The sequence below is a fragment of the Hyalella azteca genome, unplaced genomic scaffold (assembly GCF_000764305.2).
Source record: "Hyalella azteca isolate HAZT.00-mixed unplaced genomic scaffold, Hazt_2.0.2 contig10556, whole genome shotgun sequence".
Lineage (NCBI taxonomy): Eukaryota > Metazoa > Arthropoda > Malacostraca > Amphipoda > Hyalellidae > Hyalella > Hyalella azteca.
In genome coordinates this window covers 106,631-127,334 of record NW_025940590.1, presented here as the reverse complement: position 1 = coordinate 127,334, position 20,704 = coordinate 106,631, and the positions used below count along the sequence as shown (strand labels likewise).

General features: G+C 37.4%; 2 protein-coding genes across 2 annotated transcripts; one reads left to right on the top strand and one right to left on the bottom strand.

Annotated features, from left to right (window-relative positions):
* Positions 1–3,286: 3,286 nt before the first annotated feature.
* LOC108675655 (NADH dehydrogenase [ubiquinone] 1 beta subcomplex subunit 3) lies at positions 3,287–4,960 on the top strand. Its single transcript, XM_018163684.2, has 2 exons — positions 3,287–3,521; positions 4,326–4,960. Exons 1-2 carry the CDS (start codon positions 3,337–3,339, stop codon positions 4,486–4,488), a joined length of 348 nt encoding a protein of 115 aa, XP_018019173.1. The 5' UTR covers positions 3,287–3,336; the 3' UTR covers positions 4,489–4,960.
* Positions 4,961–6,584: 1,624 nt separating this feature from the next.
* On the bottom strand, positions 6,585–15,704 carry LOC108675658. The gene is made up of 5 exons (XM_018163685.2): positions 14,180–15,704; positions 13,905–13,986; positions 13,233–13,423; positions 10,943–11,118; positions 6,585–10,049 (listed from the first exon to the last, which is right to left on the bottom strand). Exons 1-5 carry the CDS (start codon positions 15,540–15,542, stop codon positions 7,764–7,766), a joined length of 4,098 nt encoding a protein of 1,365 aa, XP_018019174.1. The 5' UTR covers positions 15,543–15,704; the 3' UTR covers positions 6,585–7,763.
* Between the last annotated feature and the right edge of the window lie 5,000 nt (positions 15,705–20,704).

Here is a 20,704-nt window from a genome sequence, read left to right as displayed (position 1 = left end):
AACATTAGAGGTAACTTTTTCTCTCAGCGCATTGTCACAAACTGGAATAGCTTGCCAGAGAATGTCGTCAAAGCACCATCTGTGGATACTTTCAAGAGTGGCGAGCCGCCTTGATAAACATTGGCTTCATCTGCTTACTCTCTATGCTATAATGCTCCGTCATGCCAGAACTAGACACTAACTTTTTTTGCAACCCAGCCGCCCCCGAATTTTGCTAATATTACAAAAGTTAGTACCGGTATAGTCTCAGAGAGACGAACAGGCCTCTGAGAAAGGCCTCAAGTGTCTAACTTGTCAAGTCAAGGGATGCCCCTAAAATCATATTTACTGTAGAACTGCAAGTGTGCAAGTGCAGCAAAGGCTCCAGTTCAATAAAAATCAATTAACAAAAAAAAAATTTTATTACTGTTAGGTACCTTGGTCAGTGCCAACAATTTCACTTTAACAAAAAATTAATGCATCATTGGTTATCACTAAATTGTGCAATTTGTGCATAGAATATCATTGATAGAATTGTGCACGGGCCACGGGGCAACATAGAATGAAAATTAATTAACCCAAACTATGATTTATTTCTCCAAAAATAGGATGGTTGTCACAGTGTCAGTGAGTGTCACTAATATATTCCTTTCTGTTTTATATTTATTTTTGTTATATACATAGTGAATTTACTTGACCCAATTAGAATGATTTGAAATTACAAGCCATCCTGTGAGCTTACTTACAGAAGAAATGCTACATGGCTGCTGATATGAAGCTTGCAGTGGACGAGGTTGTTGTAGGGTAAACGCGCCATATTCCGACATTGTGGGTAATTCCGACACTTCTCAACTTATTCCTTTATATTAAGCTTTGTCTTACTTCCACGCATGCATAGATGGTTGAAATAGTGACTTCATACTATTGCCCACCAGATTCTCACAAAACACTGGGTCTGGCAGGAAAATGTTAAGATCCTCAGAGCAAAAGTCCAAGTCAACTAGTGAGAACATCGAAACACTTGTCAAACACAGTCAAAGTTGATAGTTGACCTTGCTCTACCAAATGGTGATAAACTGTTTGTGTAGAAAGCATATTATGGTTTGAGACTTTTAAATAAGTCTGTGAATATATTAGGAATCCTTTAAGTATACCTGTATTTGCTGAATTTAAGTGGTAAATAAATTAATAGATGATTAAGTTAAGAGATGGTTTTAGACACATAAAAATTAATTCCGACACAGCTTGGAATTGGACACACACAGCTCGTTCTGAGCTGTGTTCAAAAATTAAAATTGTCTTGATTAAAAGCCTAATAGCTCTTGATTAAATGCTTAATTAAAAAATTAAAATTTTTTAATTAAGCAACTTAATTTAAAAATGTAATTAATTAAAAAATTAAAATTTTTTAATTAAGCTCGTTTCGAGCTGTGTCTACCGTACCGTAAACTGGGGTAACTTAGACCACTTTTTTTTTTTAAATGATGCCATTTTTTTACTAGATAAGTTAAACTTAAATTGAAACATGCAAAATACAGGTCTATACTATAGCTTCACTCACCATAAATTGCTGGCTCCTGCCTCTCATAGTTTTGATGTAATTTAAAAAAAATTGATGGTCTTTTTTACCCCAGCTCTGGGGGTATCTTAGACTGTTTGGTAAAATCAGTTATATTTTTTTTATTAGATATGCAAACTTTTTAAATCTTTCTATTGTGTTACGTAGCCTCAGTATTATGACTTTAATGCCCATTGACAGAATTTTTCTACGTCAAATAGTTTTTGAGTTTTGGGGTTTTTGTTAAAAAAACGAAAAGTGGTCTAAGTTACCCCAGTTTACGGTATTCCTATACAGCTCACACAGGGCATTGGAATTCCAACACAGGGCATCGGAATTACAAATTAGTAAAAGTTTGAAGCGCTGTTGGAATTAGTCTCACAATATGCCGAATTTAGTCACACACAGCGTCGGAATTCTGGGATTTAGTAGATTTGAATTCTAAAGGCTTTTAAATAAATATGGCAACAGTTTGTGTTGTTTCATCATTGCTGGCACGTAGTGTGGTGTTTTGAGAGTGGCATAAAGCAATCAGAACTTGAGTTGCGCATACGGTGATCTTTTTATAGCCATTCATTTCTTGGTACGTCCTTAATGTGTCGGAATATGGGGTGTTTACCCTAAATGCACAATTACATGTCCAGGCATGAATACGGTAATATCAAATCAATAGTAATGCAATAATGTATGGATATGGTAATATTATATGGATCAATAAAGAAAAAATTAGATCAGTCCTCACTGTGATGAGTGACAGAGAGCGCATTTTCTTGTCGACGAAAACTTGAGGTCACGGAGGGACAGATAGACAGACAGACGGACGGACATGGCGAGCACAATAATGCATTTTTTCCGTAAATGAGAAAATGCGCTAAAAACAAGTAAAAATCACAGAAGATGTAATTTATTCTACGTCTTCTTCCTTACCTAATCATTTATTATTGGTAAAAGCTTTATATACCCTGCCTTATCAGGGTGTCATGTGTTACAACTAATAGATTCATCCCTTTCACAAGGTTACCAGGTCACAAGTCAGCCTGTTTGTTTTTGTGTTCCCGAGGCACTGTGTGTCAAGTTGAACTCTAATGCAAACTTAACCTACCATGAAAATATTACTTTTCATTTACTTGAGGTATTGACAGTGAACGGGTTTGTTTATGTTCACAAGAATATATAGGTGTTTTTTGATAGTAGGAATTATAAAGGAAAAAATAATTTTAATATCAAAAAATTTGGAAAACAAAAATCCAATGTCTATATTAATTTTACTAGCAACCTAACATGGTGTTGTTTATTCCCTGAGGTAGAATGTATATAAACAAAATCCTAAGTACTGCATGTGAATCAATGTCCATATTTGCTCAAATATAATTCAAATTAATATTGGATTTAGCTCCAGCAAGGACTTTCAGGAGAGGTGGAATAACCAAGACAGCTTACAATAAGTTTACAGATCTGGGATGTGAAAGAATACCATAGTGTGTGCTCAGTTGAGACTTGGTACCGGTCTTGGATATATGATGATTAGTTTAGCTCTGTTGATTTGCTGATTGAAACACATTTTACATAAACATCAATACAATACTTGAGTTATGGTGCCATTGAAGATTGCTATTGTGAAGAGTCATATGACCTAAAGTGTTGAATATGTTACTGTATAGATTTTTTAAATTTTCCCTGAGTGTGGTCATCATTTCTCATGGAACTGCCTGGAATAGATGGCCATTAGCATCTCTATGAATTTATTTCATATCAATGTAATTCTGTATTATGTTATTATTCACAGTCAAGATTAAAAGATGGAAGATTTGAGAAAAAAGTTTGACAAGTGGCTCATGAGATACCATAATTACACGTACCAAGTGTACGATGTCAAAAATTTCAAAGCTCCCGATTGGCGGAGTTACAAAGTGGACGATTATCCTGAACTTGTCAGAGTGCGCAACGCCCTTGCTTCTCATGGGCTCAAGGATCCCTGGTTGAGGTGAGCTGAGTGCATTCTAATTTATTTCACTTTGGTAACTTAATTTTATTTTTTAATTCATTTTTTTCCTAACTTTTCATTTATTCCATGTATATTTTGTTTATTTCACTTTTTAAAGTTAATCTCCACAGGGCTAACATTAAACAAAACATACAATTTGTTCTGGACATTTTCCTTATCTAACTTCCTAACTTCAATTTCCTATTATTATTTTATTAAATGATCAAATTCTTTATCTTTTATAATTATTATTTATTCTATTTCTGATGAATTGACCAAAATATTAGGTAGGTGTTAGTGGTCCAGTGATGCTTCTATATTCCACTACTGATATAATAAATTACAATTTCTGATGTCTGAAGCCAAGCACCATGCAACTAAATTAAGTTGCTTTCTTTTTTGGCTAGACAAGTCCACTCATTGCAGTTAGCTTCTGTCACTTGTTGCTAGTCGATAGATTTAATTTACAGCAAGGAGGATGGGCAATAACGTTGTACTGTGAAATTCGGATTAGAAATGGAACTGTAAGGAAAAAAATACGAATCAAACTCTGTGCTCAGTTTCATCTATAGTCTAACCTATATAGTGTAACTTTCAATTATAACTGACGCAGTTGCACATTAAACTGTTGTTTGGTTGAAATACATTAAAAGAAGAGCCATTGCTCAAGAACGAAATAATTTAAAGAAATATGCACACCAGCACTGTGCTTGTGTGCAGTTACTTAATTGAAGGTGCTATTCTCATAATGTACTACTCTGCTAATGTTTTAGTTTAACATTTGATTGCATGTCTCCAATGCAGGAATGAGTGCTGGCGCTTCAACCCGGCATTTGGCGAGACGCATCGCAACGTTCTCAGAACTGTCTTCAGAGGCTGGAAGCTTGGCTTGGTCGCTGCCGTGTCTCTGTACTTCGTAAATAACGTTATCTTTCCTGAGGAGCCTCATCACGGCGACCATCATTGATGCCCAAAAGTTTCGTGAGGGCTCAAGCTCGATAATGTTAGTGTGTTGCCTGAGAAGGCGCAGGTATGATGACGGTAAAGGTTTGCAAGTATTTGCTATTGTTTTTTCAGTTATTAATGAGATTTGTTATCCTTAACTACATTTGAGTACTCGTATTTGTTATTCTCAACTATACATCGCTCATAATTGTAGCGTCTGCTGTGGGAACATTAGCAGTAAAGTTAAACTTCATCCTTTTCGTTGAAAGACTTCAAGTATTGCCAAAGTTTGTACATTGTGCTGCTACGACTGAAAAATTTCTTTCCCCACAAATGAGTTCAATGTTTAGTCTGTTAATTTTGGAGATTTTTTACACTGAGCCGCTCGAATACTAAAATTTTAATAGTAGGCTATTTATGAATAGTGAATTTCTAGCTGCAGAATTAACCTGTAATAAGAAAAGATTTGCCTGTAAATACAATATAATTGCTTACCTGTTGCATAACATTTTCATGTTGCGAATAGTTAAGTTGAAATGAACCCGATAGATCAATACATCCTTCAAATTAGTGGCTCGCGGTTACCCTACTTTCTTTTATTCAACACTCGACCTGTGCATACAGCTGCGTCTCTTCATGGGCCATTCATAATGCGCACATAATTTGTTTTAAGCCCATGCTAACCCAACAGGTTGCCTATGGTAACAGTTCCCTGTATGGTTAATGTATTTAGCTAAAGGCCATTCAAGTATTTCTGGTCCTTTTACGGCTTTCTTGATCCCTATTTTATTCTAATCTGAATAATACAAAGGTGCAATTAATAGGAGAATGCAGACACTTAAATCTTCTTAAGCGAATAGTATAAAGTGTCGGCGTTGAAGAAATAGGCCCATGGCCTGTTGCCGATTCTTGTACTTTTCGCGACTTGATTCACAAGGGATCCGGTCTTTGGAACCCGATCTTTCCATAGCTGACGATTGATTGAGATAGCTGCTGGACTTATTGCCTGGTCCGTAATTTGCTAGGCATTTTAAGACTGAACATATGCTCCTGCATAGCTCCAATAGCAGCGAGGAATACGAAGGAACGTTGTACTGTGGTGGTCTGCGATAACGAGTCTATAGAATACCAAGCAAGAGGACTGACGAGTTAGCTGTGGTTAAGAAAATTATATATCGTGAACAATATTCTATTGGAACTTGGCATTGTAGAACAAAATAATTATTGCAGTTCAGTCCACGGAAAAATCGGTCCTTAATGTAAAATTTAGATCAATAATCGCATTGGTTCATGAATTGCGTGTTCAGATTATCAATGTGCTAGATCGCCGTACTGCTGCACATTATACTTCTGAAAAACTGTTGTCGGTAACATAAATTTGTGTCTTCATTCGCTATTTTTTAGTTCATCTGGAAAACTGAAGAAATATGTACATTCCAGGCAGCAAGGTATGGGAAACTATGAACCTCTCGAAAAGATGCACTAAATTTTGTAGATAATACAAAGCTATTGGCGGTAGCGAAACCCTGTAAATGTATATTTAGCCTTGAACAGATTAATTTGCAATTAACAAAAAAACATTAGAAATATTACAGAAAATTGTACATTTTATTCGGAAAATCCTAGGTACACTTACCAGACTGAAAATAATTTCTAACTTTTGAACCTAGGTCGTCTTCCATTTTGTCATCGTAATTTGTTTGAACAGGGAAGCTTTTTCGTCGTTACGAAGCATTTCATCCTGGCATCGAATATGCCAAGAAACAAGCTAAAAATATCCAACTTAAATAACATGAAAATAAATAAAAGAACAGACTAACACGAGCGTATGCCTTGATTCAACTTAAGAAAATCTCACTAATATAATGATGAAAAATGCCTCTCTGATCAAACAAATTTGGTGGCCCAGTGGTTAAAGTTCAGAGTACCAAGATTGGAGCAGAGAGGCGCGGGTTCGATCCCAGCTCTGTGCGCCAGTTTCTGGTCAGAATCGGCAAGGAGGCCGGGCGGTTAATCACAGCAGAATTGAAGCAGTGAGTTGCGCGTTCGAGACCGCAACAAGCTGTGATTATTCTGCGATGTTAAGAATCGGCGACAGGCCTACGGCCTAATAAACGCTGAAACCGCTATTGCTATATTACTGAATTGCGATGCAATAACCGAGTCTACGTGACCATCAGTACATAACACTGCCTATAGGAAACCATGTGGTACGCAGTTATTCGTAATTTCCTTCCGGAATGTTGGAATAAAACCATGGCTCGCCTCGAATTAAGAAGGATATTTCAACAATCCCGACCGAAGTTTCAAAATACGGCCACGCTCGACACCTCAACAGGCGGCGTCCCAGTCTAGGCCTCTTCTGCATTACTTCACCTCTCGCCATACGGGAAGTGACTGACGATGAAGTAGATATTATAAAATATAATTATACTGGTTGTTGATTGATGCAAGAAGTGAACTTGATCGTTACTTAATGCTAGATAATTGCCATTTCAACTTCACGCAGAAGTGTTTCTTCATCTTTATAATTAGTTCAATTTAACTGGAGAAATGAAAATTTTCGATTATAGCTCGTAAAAGTTCAAGAAATATAGTAATAGCAACTCATGAAAAAAACAAAGCTTTTGCAAAATTAGCATTAAGGCATAAATTGCAGTTGTAAATTTACAAAGGTGTCGAGGTAGATTTAACAGAAACTGTGCGTAATTTCTTAACTTAGATAATAAAGAGTCGAAAGTTCGGCTCGGCTGCGTACGCGATAATTACAATTTTTACAGATAATGGACACAAAATTACAACTGACGAATGGCTCAAGTGACACCAGCGGTGACACGCACCCAGGCACTCCTAGCATGAGACGCTACAGTTATGTTCTTGCATTGAAAATTATGTTGGGTAACACAATTTTTCAAATTTTATATTCACTACCGAGATTTGAGTATTGACTATTGATAGTTATAGAGCAGAAAATCGCGTACGAATATTTTTGAAGAAACAGGAAAGCGTGAGGATGTCTGACATTATCATCAAAGAAAAAAAAAAGATTCAACAAGATAGTTTCCTACTTAATCAAAGTACAGTAGATATATCGTTCCAGCCTGTATCCTGCCAGAAGACAGATCTTGGCCCGGTGTCTCATTCTGTATAGAAGATTTTAATGCGTGGTGATAGAGATTCAGAATTTAAATCCAATAGAACAATCTGATTTGGCATAATTCATAAACAGGAATTGAATGTAAACATTTTGCAAGTTCACCCTAAGGAGCACTTAGTCCATGGAGGAATCTCGCGAGACTAGAGGCCAACATGAGCTGTCTTGACATTCTGGTCCTCGGCGACCTGATACATGACATCGAGTCCGATGATGGTGCGCTGAGGCTGGAGGTTGAGGCCTGGCTGCTGGTGGTGATACTGATGAGGCACCTGCTGGTTGTTGGGTAATTGATGGACGACGTGGACAGCACACTCATCTTCACAAGAGTTAGAGTGCATCAGATTGTGCTGATGGTGATGGTGGTAGTGGTGATGATGGTGGTGGTGTTGGTGGTGGAGATCTTGATGAATAATATTACCGTGCGAGTCTAGGATGATCTGCTGGTGTTCAGAACCCGAGTTCTCGGTTATTTCTGTGACGACCATAGAAGATTCTTCTTCTTGTCCATTAATGTCAGAGTATGAAGCGAGGGAACGCTCTACAGCCACAGGGCTCTCCTGGATCAACGCTTCCTTGTGCAGGTCAGAATCTCCATGGTCGGATCCTTGCTGCTCCTCAGACACACGAAGCTCCTGCTGTGGACAACCCAATGATAAATTATTGCTCACTTCATCCATCCCGTCTCGGCGTTCGAAAATTTTTGCCAAAGGTAAACCCTCGAAGCGCTTCTTACGGAGGTAGTTATCAGAGTATGTGAACTCGGGCGGAACGCTGTGCTTGCTCACAAGATGGTTACGCAGGCCGCTCCTGTCGTAGTATTCCTTGCCGCAATAGCTGCACACTTCTGCTTTACGACGGTCGTTGTGAACGCGCTTCACGTGAGTGTTAAGCTCGCCCACGCGCTTGTAGCTTTTATTGCAAATATGGCAGAAAAATGCAGGCTTCTCATGCATCTTGACCCGATGATAACGCAAGGCATCGGAAGTAGGGAACTTTTCATTGCATTGCTTACACGCGTACAGTAGGATGTTCAAGTGGACAACATTAACATGTCGCAGAAGATCAGTTTTCGTGGCATATTTCTCCCCACATCGATCACACTGTTCTTTAAAATCAGAGTGCATTTTTATTTTATGCATTTTAAGAGAGACTTTGAGGACAGTTTTGCCACAGGTCTCGCACTGAACTTGCTCTTTGGCAGCGTAACCACACTGAGCTTCTTGGTGATCCTTGAGTTTCTTGGCGGATGTGGCCATGAAGCCACAGTCGCTGCACAGAAACTCTGCACTCTTCTTGTAGTTCAGGACTTTGTTATGATGCTTGCGCATGTGGAACGTCAGGCCAGGTAAGCTGCCAAGCTTTGTGCCACAGTCACCGCAAGTGAAGTCATTAGCGGCTTCTCCCGCATCGTTCAAGTGTTTGCTATTAATGTGAAGTTTAAGCCTATATTTGAACAAGAACGTATCGCCACACTCTTCACACACATACGACTTGTCTTTGAAAGCAGATTTGGAACGACCTTTGCCATTAGTATGATAGAGCTCGTGGTGATACGATAAATCATCCTTGCGCAAGAATATTTTATCACAGTCTTTGCAAGGATGACTCGTCCCTAAACTATTAGCTTTATCCTTATTAAAGTAAGTTATGAGCCCCGTGTCCAGCACAGTTTCCTCCACCTCTAGAGGGGTGTTGTCGACCACGGTATGCTTCTCTTTCCTGTGAGAGATGAGGTCGCTGTATTTCTTGAACTCCTCTCTACACTCGGAACAATTAAAAATTTTAGGTCCTCTGCAAGATGACGTATTTTGCTTGTTTGAGTTTGAATACTGGCCATCGAGGCCTCGGCCTATCAATGTTGATCTAACAAGAGGCCTGTCTCTCCCCCTGCCTCTACCTCTTCGACCACGGCCTCTTCCTTTACTTCTGGCAGAGATGAATTTCTTTTTCGGCTTCGGCTCAAAATACTGGTCGTCATAGCAGTAATTCAAATCAGAGTTTGGATCATAAGCATCATCGTTTGGTTCCAGTTTCATGCACGTCTGAATAGCTTCCGTAAAAACGGTGGCCTTTCTTTTACGGCCGCGTTTGCTGTAGGAGATGCGCGATGAAGCGACATCTGGAGGCTCCTGCTTCATCACTATGTCGCCCGACGCGTCCTCCTCGACCGAGATAACAGAATCAGCTTCGACTTCCAGGGTCGGGGAGGAGGGATCGTTGCCCATGACGATGTTACAGGAGTCGTCTCGCGTCGCGTTGTTCCTACTCGTCTGGTACAGCCCCCGAAGCTCCTGCTTTATCTTGTCGTGTCGATGTAGCACCGCGTCACCTTCGTTCACCAGGGTCGTGCAGCGGGAACATAGCATCGTAGTCGACTCGAAATTTATAAGTTTGTGCCCCACTAACTGCTCCAGCAACTGCAGCACCTGCACAACATTAACGCATTAGTGCTTAAGCAATATGCATGAATTCAAAATTAGAAATCTGAGGCAAAAAGAAGATTCTCATTCTAAAAGATTCTCAGACCCAATAAATCTACTAGAAACTCTAAGGAACCTGCAATTCCATATTAAGCAAAAATGAAATAGTGGTTAATAGTAAACTATATTTAATTGCATTGAATGGAGCTAAAAAGCATATCCGGCCAGATTATTCCATAGCAGCTTAATTTAGTGAAGATAAAAGAATATAGAAAAGACAGATATCTTTATAAAAGATTACAAATAAAGATAAAAAAATCAATGTAGTCGTCATGAGAATAGCCTTTTGATTCAACGAGGGAAAATTCATTTGACTACGGATATAGATCATATTTTCCACGATTTTCCAAGTTGCATTGAAGGTTAAGTGACCCAGGTAGAAACATATGTATTATATTCAACACGATTGTCAATGAAGCAATATACATGAGAACAATATGCACTACATCGTTAATTATCCACGGAAAATACAGGTTCAAATTCGCAGTGAAAACATTGACGTCACTCTATATCGTTAATTATTCACGGAACATAGAACTCACAGTTGAAGCAATGTACCGTACATCAACAGTTTACACTACATCTTTAATTATTCACGAAACATTCATGTAAATTCATGGTGAAAACAATATAGGTATATGCATATATATCCGAACATTATCCACGACACAATCATGTTAAATTCACGCTGAAAACAATATGGACATATTCATATATATCCGAACATTATCCACGACACATTCATGTTAAATTCACGCTGAAAACAATATAGGTATATGTAGGTATATATCGGAACAATATAAACACATCGTTGATTATGCAGGGAACATGACACTAACAGTGTTCTGAGTGTGCAGAAGTCGCTGGTCGTTCTCAAAGAAGAAGTAATCAGCGACGTTGGTGCCGTTGACAGAGCAGAGAAAGCAGCGGTAGATGCGCGTCGGCTTCACCTCACTGCGCTGCACTTCACTGACAGCCTCTTTGCCGGGATCGTCTTGTGGAGTTTCGTAGGTAACTGCACAAAATAAATAATAAATTTCGTAGGTGACTGCAGAAAATAAATAATAAATTTCGTAGGTGACTGCACAAAATAAATAATAAATTTCGTAGGTAACGCACGGCAATTTTAAAGATCACCATCAAACCATCAGATGAACATCTTGAGGCGTTTCGTTGGTAACTGGACAAAATACTAAACCCTGATTCAAAATTCATTAGCATTTTTGAAGACTAAAATCAAACCACCAAAGGAACCATGTATAATAAATATATATACCTACAGCGAAGAACACGTGCATAACAACGTTTACTCTGATCGTGGAGATAAATTTTCGATAGATTCAACTGCAGCAGCTGTGAAAAATATAGTCAGAGTTTCAATAGACAAATAGAATTATTTGTAACAGGACTTTAAAAAGGACGGGAAAAACGTTTCGTCGGCATATCAGAATAATTAAAATTACACTTCCATTTTAATTTGAGCTGTGACGCAAAGAAACCAACTTATGAACAGTTCTACTCAAGGTCCCTCGACCTGAGCGCATATCGTGGATTGAATCAAACCGAGCTTACTTCTAAATGCAGCTTGAAATATAATATTAGGTGTGACGGAAAAATAGTAAGTAATTTGAAGATACGGCACCCTGCACACATGCGTCACATCAAAGGATTCAGTGGCAGTGGATTTTACTTTAATTGACAACTCAACACTCAGCAAATCAGTTATACGTCGTGCCGAAATTGCGGAATTGGCGATTCAATGGAATTGGCAGCCAGTTTGCTGAATCTGTAGAATCCGCATTTTGTTGCTGATTACGAAAATCGACGTTTGAGTTAGAAGATAAATCGACAGTTAGAGTAAGAAATGGTTAGGTCAAGTTCGGTCTAGTTCCTTTATATTTAAATATTAAAAAAAACTTGGCTGACTGACCTAACCTCAGATTCCTATAGTATATATAGAAATGCTGATTCTACAGATTCGACAAACTGGCTGTCGATTCCATAGAATAGGTAATTCCGCGATTTCGGCACGACTTATACATGAACGAGATTCATCAACTTCTGCCTCAAATGTCAACACATGTAATACTACCTTAACTCATAAATAAAACTTAACTATTCATAGTCCGATACAATGCCGATATTATTCCTGCAATGCCTCCTCTTGACTCTTACCTCCACACATTTTAGACTCTGCTATTAACACTTTGTTTGGAAACAATGTACAAAACTTCACAGATAATTCTAAGATTTTGTCAAATTCAAACTATTAATTCGATCACACAGTGTATTTTTACTCGTACATTTGGGTTCAAAATTCATGCAAGTACTGCTACAATCAATACCTATTAGATTTACAGCAATCAATAAAAGTGATGATAACAAATAATAAAGGACATTTCGTCACTTCAGGTACAATGGTTTCCTGCTCACACTACTACTGCAGCAGAGATTTCAGTCCTAGAGAGGTGATGGATCTAAAACCATCAAAGTTGCTAGCATCAAATTATGACGCCTTTCCAAAGATTCAAATACTAATACTACGTCGGTGTGAGCTTCCATGCTGCAGTTGATCCTACACAACCATACACTCTAACTTACCTGATCCAGCCGTATTGCGTGTTATGAATCTTCGTCCTAATTTTATTGTGTTAGAATGTGCGGTTAATGTGGCTGTGTTATAATAAAGTGTTCAAGTGTACAATTTTACAATAGTTAAGCTCGTGACAGGATAAGCATGCAGATTTACATGGCCACCTAATAATGAATAAACATTAACAATATCTTCAACAGGGAGAGGACAAAATTATGTAAAAAAAATCTGCTCCTTGCATACTTTTCTTGAACGGGCATTCTAAGGAATGCAATAAACCAAGGGAAAAGAAACGGAAAATGTTCATAATACGGCACATCACAGTTAATAGGCGACTTTGACAAGAGCTTTGTTTGCATTTTGATAAAAAAATATAACTCAGTACTCACTGCAGTGAGTGACAGAGAGCGCATTTTCTCGTCGGCGAAAACTTGAGGTCACGGACGGACGGACAGACAGACACGGCGAGCACAATAGTGCAGGTTTTTTCCATAAATGAGAAAATGCGCTAAAAAAACATTTTGCAGTGAACCAACCTGAGTTTTTACTTTCAGGTATGAGGTGCGCAATGCTCTTCATGACGGTGAAGTAGGGCCAGGCTTGTCGCAGGTATCCACTCACGCCAACCTCGTTCAGTTCCTGATACTTGTTCCATAAATAGTTCCACTTCTTGCGTGCTTGGTGAGGCTTGAAGGTTGAGGACAACCCCAACTCAGACAGGATGGAGCTGCTCCGATTTAACAAAATATATTACAGCCAAACACTTTTAATCATAGTGACAAAACACAGATTATTTAGAATCAGTTCATTTTAAAATTTCCTCATTTACTCAGAATTTAAACAATTTCTTATTTATGATAATATGATAATGCAGGTTATACAGTAATCCAGGATACTTTAGGACTGGTCTACATATAGGACTCAAAAATGAACTTGAGGGAGAGTCTAAAAAACTCTCTGCTTTGCCACTATGCTTTACTTGTCTACTTATAGGACTCAAAAATGAACTTGAGGGAGAGTCTAAAAATACTCTCTGCTTTGCCACTATGCTTTTAATACCTATTTCTATATAGTATTGCAAACATGTTATCCTATTTCATAAGGAAATGATAGCATTCTAATACATCTATTATCTATAAAGTAGTTGGAACCAAGAAGAAATCAGTTGGCTCATTTGCAAATAAAATTTCATTACTGTATACACACACCTGTACATGGCGGAGCAGTTTTTTGTTTCTTTACAATAGGCAGCCCTCAATTGGATGAATTTAATTACAACAGGTCGAGTCCCTGCAAAAAAAAAAATTACTCAAAATTTTTACCAATAGCAGAATCATCCCAACTTAATTTGTAAGTTTTAATGTAATATAAAAATAAAATCAGGCTGAAAGGCTAGTCACACTTTTTCAATCAATAAAGATAACAAAATAGAAAAAAATAAACTGTAATGCTGGACATAGATTAAAATAAAACATGAACTCACAAATTTGCTCAGGCTGATGAGAAGGAGATGTGTGAAGAATTCTCTCAGGTTCCCAACACTGAGCAAGAGCATCAAGTGCATTGGTCATGCTGTCGTAGAAAGCCCAACCATGGCTGCCGTCTGTACAATAGCTACTAATTTCTTTATGCTTGGCAACAAGGTAGTTCCATTTCTTCCTCAAATGCGTAGGTGTCAATATTCGAGCAATGCCCAGCTCTTTCAATATTGCTGAATAAGTGTGCTGCACTCCATATTTTAAGAAATCTTGTTTTTTGCTCACTCGAAGCTCAATAAATTTTTCTGTCAGTTCATTGGGCCACAGAAACTCAGGAGAAGCCCGGCTTTTCAGCTTTGATGTATCAAGGCCAGCAAAAGTGTTCATAACAACAGCCATGTCATTCATGAGTGCCCATGAGCGTTCACCCCCCGCAGCATATTCATCCTGGTACCTATTGACAAGGTAGTTCCATTTCTTCCTAGCCATCATAACAGTTACTCGGTCATCAATACCAAGATCACGCAGAACTTCCTGGTACACAGCAGTATGACCTTTGATAGGAATTTCTGAATGCTTATTGGTACGCATCTGAATGAAGCGCCTGGTGATGTCAAGAGACCAAGTAAATTCTGGGCTCTTTCTTTTGTGGCGGACAATTGAACACATTTTTGTTTCAGAATTTACAGAGTTATTTTCAGAAATACATGAGGAAATTTCAGAGGATTCTGCTGCCTGTAATTGCACAAACAAAGCAGACTTGCGTGCTTCCAGGCTGGAGATGTCAGTTTTAGCAGCTAGTATTGCATATATTTGGTTAAGTTGCTTCCATTTGTGTTCTAGTTCGCGCCACATAATGGAATCATCTAATTCTAGTTCATTTTTAAGTTCTTCATAAAGTAAAGGATGATTACTGGAGTCCTGCCATCTGAATTTATCACTATGAAGAGAGATAAACTTGAGTAAAACCTCTTCAGTCCAGACAGAATCAATGCAGGACTCCAGAAAAACATCATTTTGGGTATCTTCAATGAACTGTACTTTATCCATCCTAATCTCACACATATCTTCCTGTTTTTTGTGGAGGATTGTCTGCATTGCACTCTTGCTCCTGTCATCCTGTGATGAGTTGGCAATGTCCGGCTGCTGATAATAATTGTCATCATGTGAATTAACAGCAGTAGGTCCATCATTACATGCTCTGCTGCTGGTAACTTGAAAACTTTGAACAGCTCCATACTCATGAGGCATTTGGCTTTTTCCATCCAATGTTTCGCTGGTCAGAACATTTATAGCTTCAACAATTGGTTCATCAAATTCCAGCATAACTTGCTCATCCACAATTTGAACAACTTGACTAGAGTTCATCTTAATAACATTTTATGCTTTAAAGCGTAACATAATTAACAGTTTATGAGGGCCAGGGAGAAAGGTAGTCTCAGAGTAGTCTCTTGTGTAAGCAAACTATAAGGAATACCGTACTTCAATTTAAATTGCTTTTGAGCATCAGAAAATTTTCAGTTTCCTTTCTAAACAACTCATAACTCTGAAAAAAAAAACAATTGCATAAAATATTATTCAATGGTACACAAATCCATAACAACATTATGGTACTATTTATTGTCTATACATGGGACAAGGAAATCCTAATTCTTAACCCATTGTTGCCAGGGGACAAGCTTATTCTTCAGCCCAACCATCTGTTTTCTGCCTTGTATTGCTTACATGGTTATACTTATAAGTAATTTTTTTGGCTGGCAAATTCATGATCATTTTTAAACTCATGTGATGATGGGAACATCAATTAAATACAGAGCAACTGAAGTCAGCAATTCCTTAATGAATAACATTTACTTAATTCTTGCAAACTTGCTCCATAAATTTCACATACTAGGTTCTAAAATGGGATTAACAAGCACACTACCTCTATATACAATATTTCACAGCTATCTGCTTCAATTGTTCCCTTGTATTGAAATGAACCATATTCTTTCTCCAGTAAAAGCTATAGTTTTCAATTCACCTACACTTGAATTAAAGTTGTTGCCTAACCAAACATGAAGGCAATGAGTTAAAATCACTTGCAACATGAGACTTCTGCCCATCAACATAGGCTGCTATCATCAGAATAATGCATTGAATTGAATGCATTGAAATAGTATAAAATTGAACTGACAACAAATTTGCTGCATCTTAATTGAAAATGTTTGAGAACAGTTTGTGGTGAGCCCCTTTTATGTTCTGCAGGTAGTAGTGTAACATTAAGTTCCCTAACAAAATTCGGGGACCGCCTAGGCTTCGGCCGAATAGTCACTACACTCGGCCAGGGTTGGCAATGATTAAATCAAAATGATTAAATCATGTGATTAAATCACTTGATTTTTTTATAAAAAATCATGATTTTTTTTATTTTTTGATTTTTTCATATATTTAAATATATTGAGTGGCAGTCTTTAATTTATATTGAGGTATTGTTATTCATGGTTTAGTATAAATGTACTATGAATGACAAATTGGTATATAAACTTGCCTTTAGTGTGTATTAGGTTCCAATAAATTGAATGTTTTTGGTACAGAGGCATCAAGTGTGCAATACATTGTACGTAGCTAGCAGCTTAGCTAATTCTTATAAGGCTATAAGTAGTCTTTGACTAACTATTTGAATATTTGTTATATATTGATTACAATATACAATTAACATGTGTTAGCTTTTCAGCTAGCTTATACAGGGTGGGGCAGAACTGATTGAACAGTTTTAAGGTGAAATAAAAAAAGTAATGGAGTACATAAAGAAGAAAGTTTATTTTCCTCAAGATTAGCATAGCATACCATTTAGAATACTTATGTTTTGAAAACAATATCAGGAAGATGGTGTCTGTTAGCTGCATCACACTGTTGGAGTCATTCTCAGAAGTTTCCTACAGCACGTTCACACATATGGCAAGGTATGACCATAACCTCTGCTGCAATAATCAGTCCCCTTAGCTGTGGAAAGGTGTGAGGGCAACTTCTGAACACCCTTTCTTTTAGATGTCCCCAAAGAAAGAAATCACAAATGCTCAAATCAGGTGACCTCGCAGGCCACTGTAAATCACCCCTCAGAGACACCAGACGTCCGGGAAACATGCATTTCAAAACATTGAGTGACATTCGGGCTGTGTGAGCTGTAGCCCCATCCTGCTGGAACCACACGTCTCTCAATGCTTCATTTTCAACAACGTTTTCCATCATGGGCTGCAAGAAATTTTGCAACATTGCAGCATAGCAATAGCAACAGTGTGTTGCAGCTAACGTCCCCCATCTTCCAGATATTGTTTTCAAAACATGAGTATTCTAAATGGTATGTTATGCTAACCTCTAGGAAAACAAACTTTCTTCTTTATGTACCTCCATTACTCCTTTTTTTTATTCGCATAGCCGTTGTTTACCAGAATTTGCTTGCAGGTCTGGAGTTCAGTTCTCAAGTCACTGGCCGATGTACAGGTTTTAAATGCTCTGTGTATTAAGGCGCGAATAGTGCTGGTTTTGTATCTCTGGGGACATTCACTTACTTCGTTCAGTACTCTTCCGACGTCAGTAGGAGTACTCTTATTATTTATCTTCAGTACTCTTATTATTTTCTCGACGTACTCTTCGCCGAATCGAGAAAAATAATAAGAAAATTGTCAATAAGAAATACTCTCTGGTCTTCAATGAAACCTGCATTAAAGAACAGCTTCTGCCAAACTACACAATATTTGAATTGTGCACATGTTCATTTCAAACAGTATTAGATTTTCTCATAATTTAAGTCTAGCTTCAAGTCGTTTGAGAATTGTTTGGTTATCGTTCAGTTTATGTTTAGTATTGGTTTATTGGTCAGAATTAAATGGGAACAGCGCTGTCAGTCACTCAGTCACTAATAGATGGTGTGTATAGAGGGTAGAGTAGGGTAGATTTATAGGACATAAAACTAGTAGATCTATTGATAGTGCTGTGCACTGTGCTATCAGCTACCTATCTGTTATGTGACTCTTCAATGTTTAGAAGATCTTCATTCCTGAAGTATTTCTGTATATTGAAGCCAGTTAAATGGTCAATATTTAGCTCATTACCTTGCTCCATACAAACTTTACAAAGCTAATGAATAGACTTACCAATAATTGTTTACCCAAAAATCCCTAAGTGGTAAACACTACCTTGGCCTGTTGGCATTATTGAAGGCAATAAGTGCCCTTTTTAGCCATCCATTATGATCCATAAACCGTTATTGTTAACAGGCTAATTGCAACATAGAAAATAACACTTCAAAAAGACAAAAAAGCTGAAAAAATAAAAAAATCAAATAAATAAAAAAATCATGAAAAAATAAAAAAAATCATTGATTTTTTTTATTTTTTTTAAAAAATCAAAAAAATCGCCAACCCTGCACTCAGCGCAAAGTTATTCTGGGTCAGTTGGCCAACTGATCGCAATCAGCGACTAGTCAGAACCTCCTTGCCGACTTTATGGTCTCCTGAGAGTAGGGCAAAAGTTGGCAGAATCCCCTCAGTCCCCTCACCAGGCTCTGGTAGCTGTCTGATTTGGGGACCGGAATGTAGACCAAAAAGCGGACATAGAGAAGCTGATTTACGTTCGGTCCGAGTCCTAGGCGGTTCCTAATTCAGGCTCACCACCAACTAAAAATTTTGATAGGGTTATGCATCATATGTTCTGTAGCATCACTCATGTCACCTCCCTTTATGTCATTGTAGTGAGTAGGTATATACGAGTGCCTTAAGGATCCCATGAGCCAGTCGCAGTACAGCCTCTATAAGCATCCACATAGGTAAGTTAGCTGGTCCCAACACTTGACTGCTTCACTTGCAATTGTGTTACTCTAGCTACCTTATCCATTCCTGTATTAATACCTTGCTGTGCTTTGCCATAAATAATTAATAGTTTAGAGTTGCCACTCAATTCATTTTTCTTATTATATCAATTGAACAATAATACAAACTGGAAGTAACTCAGACATTTTAATTTAATTAAAAATTGTACCAAGGGTCACTGGAAAGACACACGGAATTTTTTTTAACACTTTGACTACGATTGCTTAATCTTGTACTATTATTTCATTTTTTGTACCATTTTTAAACAGGGTTGCCAGACGGTCATTTTTTCTGGGCAAATTCCGTGATTTAGTTTTTCTCAATTGCGTAGGCTGGCTAAAATTTATGATAGGGGTGCTTCCTAATTAAATTTCAAATACTGCAAAAAGAAAAGATATGGAACTTTTATAGCGGAACCTACAAATAAACTAGTATAAATTGAGTTATCGGCCTTTTTTGGCCTCTTTTGTTCTTGGATTTGGCCGATTTTAAGCAACCTGAATTATGTACTACATGATGACCGGGCCCTATACTTTAAAAAAAGTTAAGAGATCGTAAGTTACTCCGCCAATCTACTACGTCCTGGAGAAATACATTTTGTGGTATGCATATTTACCACTTTGGAGTCAACGTGTTAATGGAAGTAGGATATTTCTACTAGAGGTCCATGCAAACCCCCTTTCCTAAGGTGCAAAGTAAAGTAAAAGTATTAAAGATAAGAGTAGGTACCACTATGAGTAAAAATTGTAAGTATACCACATACAAATCATTCACTTAATTATATTAAAGTTCTTGTATTTCTGCTATAAGAATGAATTAGTGCACTCCTGAGGATAATCATGTTTAAAAAAAATTTTTTTGTTTCAGACTGGGTAATGGCTTGCAAACTTATAAGTCAAACTTATATCAAAGTTTGGTTAATAAATAAATTTGTATATTGTACATGCTTACAACAATGACTATAGTTCTATGGTAACCACATTCAAGCAGGCTCAATGAGACAAGAGGACATTCAAGCATGCTTGTTGTCCTCATGGAGTGATGGTGTGCACACTTAAACTGATATGTGAATTATGCCAAATTTTCTTGGGAAACCAACTAGCTCAATTTCTTGAAGCAAAGACATGCATGGCTAAAATATTGAAATTAAATTGTCAGTAAAATTCAAGATTAGGTAGTTTTTTGGTCCTAGTTTTGATAGTCATTTAGCAAGCTGTTATAGATCCTAAATCTAATATTTTTGGAGATAGGAAGGAATTTTGATAATTATTAGATAACTATCAAGTACAAAATTTCCCTGGAACTTTCAAATAATTTTAACAATGCATTTAGAGATTTCATTATGCACAAAGAAATGTTCACCTAATTTTTTATGCAATTGCAGTAATTGTAAAGCTGTGATATTTGTTACATCCAAATATTTGTTATTTTTCTTTTGCAGGCCATGAGATTTTGGCTCGGTGAATCTTTTATCTGCACTTGTTTCAAAAGTAGAGATTATTTAATTTTTGGACTTCAATGATTCAATTCAGCAATTGATAGTTTTATTATTTTATTTGCAGCCAAACAACCAAAAGGCCTAAGTTGAAAATTGCAAGAATCTCTTCAAAAAGCAATGCCAAAACTGTAATCCAGCAGTTCCTAGTTCTTATTGGAAGAGAAAATCCAAAATATATATAA

Coding starts and splice junctions, on each gene's coding strand:
- LOC108675655 (XM_018163684.2), top strand. CDS start 3,337: ATGGAAGATTTGAGAAAAAAGTTTGACAAGTGGCTCATGAGATACCAT. Junction 3,522..4,325: donor CTCAAGGATCCCTGGTTGAG/GTGAGCTGAGTG, acceptor TCTCCAATGCAG/GAATGAGTGCTGGCGCTTCA.
- LOC108675658 (XM_018163685.2), bottom strand. CDS start 15,542: ATGAACTCTAGTCAAGTTGTTCAAATTGTGGATGAGCAAGTTATGCTG. Junction 13,424..13,904: donor AACTGCTCCGCCATGTACAG/GTGTGTGTATAC, acceptor AAATCGGAGCAG/CTCCATCCTGTCTGAGTTGG. Junction 10,050..10,942: donor TTCTGCACACTCAGAACACT/GTTAGTGTCATG, acceptor AATGTTGTGCAG/GTGCTGCAGTTGCTGGAGCA.